General features: G+C 38.6%; 1 protein-coding gene across 1 annotated transcript in view; it reads right to left on the bottom strand.

The window, feature by feature from the left end:
- Window positions 1-12,431, bottom strand: part of NRAP (nebulin related anchoring protein) — a 140,346-nt gene that overhangs the window by 21,309 nt on the left and 106,606 nt on the right. Inside the window, exons 32-35 of the mRNA XM_075842687.1 lie at window positions 10,545-10,652; window positions 10,143-10,454; window positions 7,273-7,377; window positions 1,910-2,008 (exon numbers count right to left, since the gene is read on the bottom strand). Coding sequence (XP_075698802.1) covers window positions 1,910-2,008; window positions 7,273-7,377; window positions 10,143-10,454; window positions 10,545-10,652 — 624 coding nt within the window. The remainder of the gene's footprint in view (window positions 1-1,909; window positions 2,009-7,272; window positions 7,378-10,142; window positions 10,455-10,544; window positions 10,653-12,431) is intronic.

The following is a 12,431-nucleotide window of genomic DNA, read 5'->3' as shown; positions in this document are numbered from 1 at the left end:
GGTGCTGGGGGGGGGCTTTCCCTTCTCTCTATCTGGTGATGGGCTAGGTAAGCACAGGAAGATTTTTGTTTTGTTTAGGATTGAAATGGCAGGAAAAAGGTTTACAAGCGACCGAACTTGGTGCTTTCGGGTACGGTGTATTTTGTATATGGTTTGGTATTTGGACAAGTTGGTGATGTGTATTGTATTATATTGTAAAAATGTTGTTAGAATAGGGATAGACTTAAGGGGGTTAATAGATAGGTTGGGAGGGGTCGGGGGGGGGGGGGGGTTTGCCTGACCCAGCCCCGGACTATGCGGACATGGGAGGACATGGGGCGGGGGGCTGGGCTGGGGTGTTGGGTGTGGTGGTGGGGGCCAGCATCTGGACTATGCGGACGTGAGAGGACATGAGGCGAGATGCTTGCTGGGGTGGTGGAGTTTAGGTAAGAAGGGTAAGGTTAAGGAAAGTCAGGATGTGTATAGTGTGATTAAAAAAAAAAAAAAAAAAAAAAAAAATTTAAAAAAAAAAAAAAACAATTGGGATTAGTATTATTATATTTGGGATTGTTTTTGTTATTATTATTATTATTATTATTATTATTATTATTATTATTTTATTTGTTATTATTATGTTGTTTGATTATTATTATCATCATTATTATGTTGTTTCTTTAGGCCCTTGGTTGACGCGGGTCGGGGGATTTTCTGTTAGTACTTTGGATTACGTTTATATGATGTTTGTATATATTCTAGTTATTGTTTAGCTTCGGATGAAGTGTAGATGTAAGTATATAAGAGTGGGGTGTATGTGGCCGGGTCTGGTATAGTTTTCTCTTCTCATATACAGAGATGTATATAAGAAAATTTGTTTATAAGAATTTGGTTGTCACTTTTTGGTTATATGGAATTAGTTATGTATTTGTTTTTCAGTTTATGTTTTGTAAATTTATATAAAATAGAGATACAGGATGTAACTCAGGATCAGTACAGGATAAGTAATGTAATGTATGTACACAGTGACTCCCCCAGCAGAATAGTGAGTGCAGCTCTGGAGTATAATACAGGATGTAACTCAGGATCAGTAATGTAATGTATGTACACAGTGACTCCACCAGCAGAATAGTGAGTGCAGCTCTGGAGTATAATACAGGGTATAACTCAGGATCAGTACAGGATAAGTAATGTAATGTATGTACACAGTGACTCCACCAGCAGAATAGTGAGTGCAGCTCTGGCGTATAATACAGGATGTAACTCAGGATCAGTACAGGATAAGTAATGTAAAGTATGTACACAGTGACTCCACCAGCAGAATAGTGAGTGCAGCTCAGGAGTATAATACAGGATGTAACTCAGGATCAGTACAGGATAAGTAATGTATGTACACAGTGACTCCACCAGCAGAATAGTGAGTGCAGCTCTGGAGTATAATACAGGATGTAACTCAGGATCAGTACAGGATAAGTAATGTAAAGTATGTACACAGTGACTCCACCAGCAGAATAGTGAGTATAGCTCTGGAGTATAATACAGGATGTAACTCAGGATCAGTACAGGATAAGTAATGTATGTACACAGTGACTCCACCAGCAGAATAGTGAGTGCAGCTCTGGAGTATAATACAGGATGTAACTCAGGATCAGTACAGGATAAGTAATGTATGTACACAGTGACTCCACCAGCAGAATAGTGAGTGCAGCTCTGGAGTATAATACAGGATGTAACTCAGGATCAGTACAGGATTAATAGTCTCATGTATGTACACAGTGACTCTGTACATATATATATATATATATATATATATATATATTTTTTTTATGCATTATGAAGCAGAACCCGTTTATATATATATATTGTCCATAAATTATTAAAATGATACACTTTCAGCCATAATTCAGAAACTCTATCACGCTCCTTGAAATCTGACCTCACTACACTGCTGATAACTGTTTTTAGCATGTAGCAGGCTGGGAGAGTCTGTAACTGCTGTGAAAGACATCGATCCAGGGTTCTGACGATATTTGGTCTGTAGGAGAAAAAAAAATCACAATGTAAGTAGTTGAACTAAATGTCATTATCTATCAAACCAAAGAAAGCCAGATATAAAAATTCAATATTATAGTAGTTATATTCTTGTATATAGGGGCAGTATTATAGTAGTTATATTCTTGTATATAGAGGGCAGTATTATAGTAGTTATATTCTTGTATATAGGGGCAGTATTATAGTAGTTATATTCTTGTATATAGGAGCAGTATTATAGTAGTTATATTCTTGTATATAGGGGCAGTATTCTAGTAGTTATATTCTTGTATATAGGGGCAGTATTATAGTAGTTATATTCTTGTATATAGGAGCAGTATTATAGTAGTTATATTCTTGTATATAGGGGGCCGTATTATAGTAGTTATATTCTTGTATATAGGAGCAGTATTATAGTAGTTATATTCTTGTATATAGGGGCAGTATTATAGTAGTTATATTCTTGTATATAGAGGGCAGTATTATAGTAGTTATATTCTTGTATATAGGGGCAGTATTATAGTAGTTATATTCTTGTATATAGGAGCAGTATTATAGTAGTTATATTCTTGTATATAGGGGGCAGTATTATAGTAGTTATATTCTTGTATATAGGGAGCAGTATTATAGTAGTTATATTCTTGTATATAGGAGCAGTATTATAGTAGTTATATTCTTGTATATAGGGGCAGTATTATAGTAGTTATATTCTTGTATATAGTGGGCAGTATTATAGTAGTTATATTCTTGTATATAGTGGGCAGTATTATAGTAGTTATATTCTTGTATATAGGGGACAGTAGTATAATAGTTCTATTCTTGTATATTGGGGCAGTATTATAGTAGTTATATTCTTGTATATAGGGGCAGTATTATAGTAGTTATATTCTTGTATATAGGAGCAGTATTATAGTAGTTATATTCTTGTATATAGGGGGCAGTATTATAGTAGTTATATTCTTGTATATAGGAGCAGTTTTATAGTAGTTATATTCTTGTATATAGGGGGCAGTATTATAGTAGTTATATTCTTGTATATAGGGGGCAGTATTATAGTAGTTATATTCTTGTATATAGGGGGCAGTATTATAGTAGTTATATTCTTGTATATAGGAGGCAGTATTATAGTAGTTATATTCCTGTATATCGGGACAGTATTATAGTAGTTATATTCTTGTATATAGGGGGCAGTATAATAGTAGTTATATTCTTGTATATAGGGGGCAGTATTATAGTAGTTATATTCTTGTATATAGGAGCAGTTTTATAGTAGTTATATTCTTGTATATAGGGGGCAGTATAATAGTAGTTATATTCTTGTATATAGGGGGCAGTATTATAGTAGTTATATTCTTGTATATAGGGAGCAGTATTATAGTAGTTATATTCTTGTATATAGGAGCAGTATTATAGTAGTTATATTCTTGTATATAGGGGCAGTATTATAGTAGTTATATTCTTGTATATAGGGGGCAGTATTATAGTAGTTATATTCTTGTATATAGGGGCAGTATTATAGTAGTTATATTCTTGTATATAGGGGGCAGTATAATAGTAGTTATATTCTTGTATATAGGGGCAGTATTATAGTAGTTATATTCTTGTATATAGGAGCAGTATTATATTAGTTATATTCTTGTATATAGAGGGCAGTATTATAGTAGTTATATTCTTGTATATAGGGGCAGTATTATAGTAGTTATATTCTTGTATATAGGGAGCAGTATTATAGTAGTTATATTCTTGTATATAGGAGCAGTATTATAGTAGTTATATTCTTGTATATAGGGGGCAGTATTATAGTAGTTATATTCTTGTATATAGGAGCAGTATTATAGTAGTTATATTCTTGTATATAGGAGCAGTATTATAGTAGTTATATTCTTGTATATAGGGGGCAGTATTATAGTAGTTATATTCTTGTATATAGGAGCAGTATTATAGTAGTTATATTCTTGTATATAGGGGCAGTATTATAGTAGTTATATTCTTGTATATAGGGGGCAGTATTATAGTAGTTATATTCTTGTATATAGGAGCAGTATTATAGTAGTTATATTCTTGTATATAGGGGGCAGTATTATAGTAGTTATATTCTTGTATATAGGAGCAGTATTATAGTAGTTATATTCTTGTATATAGGAGCAGTATTATAGTAGTTATATTCTTGTATATAGGGGGCAGTATTATAGTAGTTATATTCTTGTATATAGGAGCAGTATTATAGTAGTTATATTCTTGTATATAGGGGCAGTATTATAGTAGTTATATTCTTGTATATAGGGGGCAGTATTATAGTAGTTATATTCTTGTATATAGGGGCAGTATTATAGTAGTTATATTCCTGTATATAGGGAGCAGTATTATAGTAGTTATATTCTTGTATATAGGAGGCAGTATTATAGTAGTTATATTCTTGTATATAGGAGGCAGTATTATAGTAGTTATATTCTTGTATATAGGGGGCAGTATTATAGTAGTTATATTCTTGTATATAGGAGCAGTATTATAGTAGTTATATTCTTGTATATAGGAGCAGTATTATAGTAGTTATATTCTTGTATATAGGGGGCAGTATTATAGTAGTTATATTCTTGTATATAGGAGCAGTATTATAGTAGTTATATTCTTGTATATAGGGGCAGTATTATAGTAGTTATATTCTTGTATATAGGGGGCAGTATTATAGTAGTTATATTCTTGTATATAGGGGCAGTATTATAGTAGTTATATTCTTGTATATAGGAGCAGTATTAGGCTGGGTTCACACGTGGCGGAATTTCACTTAAATTCCGCTGCGGACACTCCGCAGCGTTAATCCGCAGCGGAGCCGTTTGTCCATTGACTTACACTTTAATTTAGCAGTGTTCGTTTAGACGAGGCGTAAAATTCCGCTGCGGAGCATAGGCTGCGGAGCGGAATTTGGTGTCCGCAGCATGCTCTGTCTGTTGCGGAGCAGTGGCGGACTCATGGCGGAATTTCTCCATTGGCTTCAATGGAGATTCTAATTTCCGCAATGAAGTCCGCAGCTGTCATGCACATGTTATGTGTGCTGCGGATCCGTCTTGCTTTTTTAACTTGACATTTCTTCATTCTGGCTGGACCAATGTATTTCTAGGTCTACAGCCAGACTGAGGAAGTCAATGGGGCTCCCGTAATGACGGGAGCGTTGCTAGGAGACGTCAGTAAATAGTCACTGTCCAGGGTGCTGAAAGAGTTAAGCGATCGGCAGTAACTCTTTCTGCACCCTGGACAGTGACTACCGATCCCAATATACATGTATCTGTAAAAAAAAATGAAGTTCGTACTTACCGAGAACTCCCTGCTTCTGTCTCCAGTCCGGCCTCCCAGGATGACGTTTCAGTCTAAGTGACGGCTGCAGCGGTCACATGGACTGGCGCGTCATCCAGGGAGGTCGGGCTGGATGCCGAAAGAGGGACGCGTCACCAAGACAACGGCCGGTAAGTATGAATTTCTTTGACTTTCACAAGGGAAAGTGCTGTCCCTTCTCTCTATCCTGCACTGATAGGGAGAAGGGAAGCACTTTTCCCGCAGTCCGCAGCAGCTAGTCCGCATCAATTTACTGCACATTTTGTGCAGATCCGCAGCAGAATCTGCAACGCAGATTCTGTGCGGCATTGATGCGGACAGTTGCGGAGGAAATCCGCCACGTGTGGTCATGCCCTTATAGTAGTTATATTCTTGTATATAGGGGCAGTATTATAGTAGTTATATTCTTGTATATAGGGGCAGTATTATAGTAGTTATATTCTTGTATATAGGAGCAGTATTATAGTAGTTATATTCTTGTATATAGGGAGCAGTATTATAGTAGTTATAGTCTTGTATATAGGGAGCAGTATTATAGTAGTTATATTCTTGTATATAGGGGCAGTATTATAGTAGTTATATTCTTGTATATAGGAGCAGTATTATAGTAGTTATATTCTTGTATATAGGAGGCAGTATTATAGTAGTTATATTCTTGTATATAGGGGGCAGTATTATAGTAGTTATATTCTTGTATATAGGGGGCAGTATTATAGTAGTTATATTCTTGTATATAGGGGCAGTATTATAGTAGTTATATTCTTGTATATAGGGGGTAGTATAATAGTAGTTATATTCTTGTATATAGGGGCAGTATTATAGTAGTTATATTCTTGTATATAGGAGCAGTATTATAGTAGTTATATTCTTGTATATAGAGGGCAGTATTATAGTAGTTATATTCTTGTATATAGGGGCAGTATTATAGTAGTTATATTCTTGTATATAGGGAGCAGTATTATAGTAGTTATATTCTTGTATATAGGAGCAGTATTATAGTAGTTATATTCTTGTATATAGGGGGCAGTATTATAGTAGTTATATTCTTGTATATAGGAGCAGTATTATAGTAGTTATATTCTTGTATATAGGAGCAGTATTATAGTAGTTATATTCTTGTATATAGGGGGCAGTATTATAGTAGTTATATTCTTGTATATAGGAGCAGTATTATAGTAGTTATATTCTTGTATATAGGTAGCAGTATTATAGTAGTTATATTCTTGTATATAGGAGCAGTATTATAGTAGTTATATGCTTGTATATAGGAGCAGTATTATAGTAGTTATATTCTTGTATATAGGGGGCAGTTTTATAGTAGTTATATTCTTGTATATAGGGAGCAGTATTATAGTAGTTATAGTCTTGTATATAGGGAGCAGTATTATAGTAGTTATATTCTTGTATATAGGGGCAGTATTATAGTAGTTATATTTTTATATATAGGGGCAGTATTATAGTAGTTATATTCCTGTATATAGGAGCAGTATTATAGTAGTTATATTCTTGTATATAGGGGGCAGTATTATAATAGTTATATTCTTGTATATAGGGTGCAGTATTATAGTAGTTATATTCTTGTATATAGGAGCAGTATTATAGTAGTTATATTCTTGTATATAGGAGCAGTATTATAGTAGTTATAGTCTTGTATATAGGAGCAGTATTATAGTAGTTATATTCTTGTATATAGGAGCAGTATTATAGTAGTTATATTCTTGTATATAGGGAGCAGTATTATAGTAGTTATATTCTTGTATATAGGGAGCAGTATTCTAGTAATTATATTCTTGAAAAGTGATAACCGGTTTTGTGAGACAGAAATATGCTCCGTGTAATGGTCACTTCCCACACTCCTTTTTCGCAGCTCACATAAATTACATTACAGGTGGCGACACTGAGCTTAAATAAAAGCTTGGGAAGAACAGAATCACTTACCTCACTGATGAGCTCTCCGGCTTTCTTTGCATTTTGTATTTGTGGAGATCCCGCTGTCTCCCATCCAACTCCTCTTAGGAAGTTCAAGTCTGATTTGTAACGTGACTGTGGGGGAGGGAAGAGACAGATTTTGGGATTCATACAGGTTCCCAGATGGGAAAGCATCAGATAAAACGTCTTCCCTGTATACGTGAAGCAGCCATTAAATAATAGAGCTGAGCCTCCTCCGCTCAATCACAGGGGGAATTAATATTTATTGTCTTATTATTACCGGCAACTTCCAGAGACAAATATATTTAACTCTGATAATGTGCAATGAAAGTGAATACGATTCTCGTTAATTATTCTTATCAGAAGAATCAGCCCTGTACACACAGTATAATCAGGATCAGCAGGGTCTATGCTCCTTCCTATTCTTGTATCTCCTCCTCTGGGTATTTGTCAGTTTTTTCCGTTCACGTTGCCTAGCAACCACTTGCCTACATGTCCGGGTGACCACCATTTGGCTACATGTAGCTTCCTGTTAAGAAGTGGGCACAGAATGTTCCATGTGATGTACAGTAGACGGCAGCCACATGCTGAACAGGTTTGATTTAAAGGGGTATTCCAGCGGATAACATTTATTACCTATACAGCGATGAGCAATACGGCTGCCATTATGAGTCTCTCTGGGGGGGCACTCAGCTTTCCCAGACTCCATTTGCTGCTCTGGAGAGTGACAACCCCAGCGGGAGTCATGCTGGCAGCCATATTGGTCACCACCTGATACAGATATAAATTAAGAAAAAAACTAGATTCAGCCGACAAGATGGCTGCCAGCGCTGCGTCTGTTACAAACGCCGTCGTAACAAAGCTTACGAAAAAACCCAAAAAGCAGGATCTCTCGGTGAGCTGCAGTTTTCATGAAGATTTGAAGCGTGTGATATCCATTTCCTAGAGAAAATATTCCCCATCCGGAATGATTAGAGATATAACGAGCGGCTTTGATCACTATTAATGATTGAGCGGCGTCGTATTCGTTTTCCACGCACATCAAACCGTCACGAGGAGCTGTTTGCATTTGTTCACACGCCGCGTCAGTAAATAATGGATGACGTCTGATCCCAGACAGAGACCTCCGGTGGGTGAAGAGTTTCCAGCCATCAGATATTCCCTGTGTTACATTATTCTCAGCGCCCTCAATTAATAATGGGAAATGCAAATCACTCCCGACCGCGTGATGGGAAGTGTCGGAACGTCGCAATTACCCCGATCCAATTCCTACTAATAAACGTAACGCCGACGACAGCGAAATAACAAAATGCAGCAGCACGAGCGCCGCACTCCATGTACACGAGACGAGTCTCCAAGAACAGGAACTTCACTCCCAACCGAGGACACTACAGGATTCCAAAAACATTTCTTCTCATCAAATTTAAGAGTTCAAGAGCTAAAGCCGGTACATACCCCCATAACAGTGCCTCATGCAAAGATCCCCCATAACAGTGCCTCATGCAAAGATCCCCATAACAGTGTGTCATCCACAGATGTCCCCATAACAATGTATCATCCACAGATGTCCCCATAACAGTGTATCACCCACAGATGTCCCCATAACAGTGTATCACCCACAGATGTGCCCATAACAGTGTATCACCCACAGATGTCCCCATAACAGTGTATCACCCACAGATGTCCTCATAACAGTGTATCATCAACAGATGTCCCCATAACAGTGTATCACCCACAGATGTCTCCATAACAGTGTATCCTCCACAGATGTCCCCATAACAGTGTATCATCCACAGATGTCCCCATAACAGTGTATCCTCCACAGATGTCCTCATAACAGTGTATCACCCGCAGATGTCCCCATAACAATGTATCACCCGCAGATGTCCCCATAACAATGTATCACCCACAGATGTCTCCATAACAGTGTATCACCCACAGATGTCTCCATAACAGTGTATCACCCACAGATGTCTCCATAACAGTGTATCACCCACAGATGTCCTCATAACAGTGTATCACCCACAGATGTCTCCATAACAGTGTATCCTCCACAGATGTCCCCATAACAGTGTATCCTCCACAGATGTCCCCATAACAGTGTATCATCCACAGATGTCCCCATAACAGTGTATCCTCCACAGATTTCCTCATAACAGTGTATCACCCACAGATGTCTCCATAACAGTGTATCACCCACAGATGTCCCCATAACAGTGTATCCTCCACAGATCCCCCATAACAGTGTATCATCCACAGATCCCCCATAACAGTGTATCATCCACAGATGTCCCCATAACAGTGTATCACCCACAGATGTCCCCATAACAGTGTATCCTCCACAGATCCCCCATAACAGTGTATCACCCACAGATGTTCCCATAACAGTGTATCACCCACAGATGTTCCCATAACAGTGTATCCTCCACAGATCCCCCATAACAGTGTATCACCCACAAATGTTCCCATAACAGTGTATCCTCCACAGATCCCCCATAACAGTGTGTCAGGCACAGATCCCACATAACAGTGTGTCATCCACAGATGTCCCCATAACAGTGTATCACCCACAGATGTCCCCATAACAGTGTGTCAGGCACAGATCCCCCATAACAGTGTGTCATCCACAGATGTCCCCATAACAGTGTATCCTCCACAGATGTCCCCATAACAGTATATCCTCCACAGATCCCCCATAACAGTGTATCACCCACAGATGTTCCCATAACAGTGTATCACCCACAGATGTTCCCATAACAGTGTATCCTCCACAGATGTCCCCATAACAGTGTATCCTCCACAGATCCCCCATAACAGTGTGTCAGGCACAGATCCCCCATAACGGTGTGTCAGCTCCACACTTCCGTGCCCTCCCTCACCTCACTTTGCAGCTGATGCGCTTGCTTTGCCCATTGCAGCCGCAGGTCTTCAGGTTCGGTCGTGTACTGGTGGAGCAGAACCTTGTAGTCCTGGCCGCTGGCTAAAGCTTGCGCCCTCTTCGCATGCACCAGGTCCATCATGTCGGCGGAGAGATGATACTGGGAGTGGAGATGATGGGAGTCCTTCTTGTACTCCTGCTCGCTCTGTAACTTGGCAACACGGAGACAGCGCAGGATATTGGGGTCGTCTAAGACGCTCCGGGCGCCGATGTGTTTCCCTCTCTCTGCGACGTAATCGTGTTTGTACTTGTACTGTGAATAACATGAGAAATCAGCGTGTTAGACGGGCGCAGTCACGTGACCTCAGAGAATAGCGCACATTTAACAATGTCGTGTACTTACGTCGCTGGCTATGGACCCGGAGGACTTTGCAGTCTGGAACTGAAGCGCGTCCATTGTGAGCTTGTGACCGTGAGCGCGAAGATTGAGCCAGGACTCCCGGTATTTTATCTGCAGAAAGAGGATCCGATATTTATCGCACTCTAGTACAGCGAATATGACGCCGTTACAGCACTAACAGGGACGTCATCCTGCTTTCCCAGACGTCTGAATGGCAAATCGACTAATGTAACACCACAGATAACACAGTGATACCTCTCTGAATACAGATAATGTAGTAGTGTTACCTGCAGTCCTATGTAACACCACAAATAACACAGTGATACCTCTCTGAATACAGATAATGTAGTAGATGTTACCTGCAGTCCTATGTAACACCACAGATAACAGTGATAACTCTCTGAGTACAGATAATGTAGTAGATGTTACCTGCAGTCCTATGTAACACCACAGATAACACAGTGATAACTCTCTGAATACAGATAATGTAGTAGATGTTACCTGCAGTCCTATGTAACACCACAGATAACACAGTGATATCTCTCTGATTACAGATAATGTAGTAGTGTTACCTGCAGTCCTATGTAACACCACAGATAACACACAGTGATAACTCTCTGAGTACAGATAATGTAGTAGATGTTACCTGCAGTCCTATGTAACGCCACAGATAACACAGCGATAACTCTCTGATTACAGATAATGTAGTAGGTGTTACCTGCAGTCCTATGTAACGCCACAGACAACACAGTGATAACTCTCTGAGTACAGATAATGTAGTAGATGTTACCTGCAGTCCTATGTAACACCACAGACAACACACAGTGATAACTCTCTGAGTACAGATAATGTAGTAGATGTTCCCTGCAGTCCTATGTAACACCACAGATAACACAGTGATAACTCTCTGAGTACAGATAACGTAGTAGATGTTCCCTGCAGTCCTATGTAACACCACAGATAACACAGTGTTAACTCTCTGAGTACAGATAACGTAGTAGATGTTACCTGCAGTCCTATGTAACACCACAGATAATACAGTGATAGCTCTCTGAGTACAGATGATGTAGTTGTGTTACCTGCAGTCCTATGTAACACCACAGATAGTACAGTGATAACTCTCTGAGTACAGATAATGTAGTAGATGTTACCTGCAGTCCTATGTAACACCACAGATAGTACAGTGATAACTCTGACCACAGATAATGTAGTTGATGTTACCTGCAGTCCTATGTAACACCACAGATAACACAGTGATAACTCCCTGAGTACAGATAATGTAGTAGATGTTACCTGCAGTCCTATGTAACACCACAGATAGTACAGTGATAACTCTCTGAGTACAGATAATGTAGTAGATGTTACCTGCAGTCCTATGTAACATCACAGATAACACACAGTGATATCTCTGTGTACAGATAATGTAGTAGATGTTACCTGCAGTCCTATGTAACACCACAGATAACACAGTGATAACTCTCTGAGCACAGATAATGTAGTAGTGTTACCTGCAGTCCTATGTAACACCACAGATAATACAGTGATAGCTCTCTGAGTACAGATGATGTAGTAGTGTTACCTGCAGTCCTATGTAACACCACAGATAACACAGTGATAACTCTCTGAGTACAGATCATGTAGTAGTGTTACCTGCAGTCCTATGTAACACCACAGATAACACAGTGATAACTCTCTGAGTACAGATAATGTAGTAGATGTTACCTGCAGTCCTATGTAACACCACAGATAACACAGTGATAGCTCTCTGAGTACAGATAATGTAGATGTTACCTGCAGTCCTATGTAACACCACAGATAACACAGTGATAACTCTCTGAGTACAGATAATGTAGTAGATGTTACCTGCAGTCCCATGTAACACCACAGATA

The sequence above is a fragment of the Rhinoderma darwinii genome, chromosome 11 (assembly GCF_050947455.1).
Source record: "Rhinoderma darwinii isolate aRhiDar2 chromosome 11, aRhiDar2.hap1, whole genome shotgun sequence".
Classification (NCBI taxonomy): Eukaryota; Metazoa; Chordata; class Amphibia; order Anura; family Rhinodermatidae; genus Rhinoderma; species Rhinoderma darwinii.
This window is presented reverse-complemented; position numbering and strand designations above follow the sequence as displayed.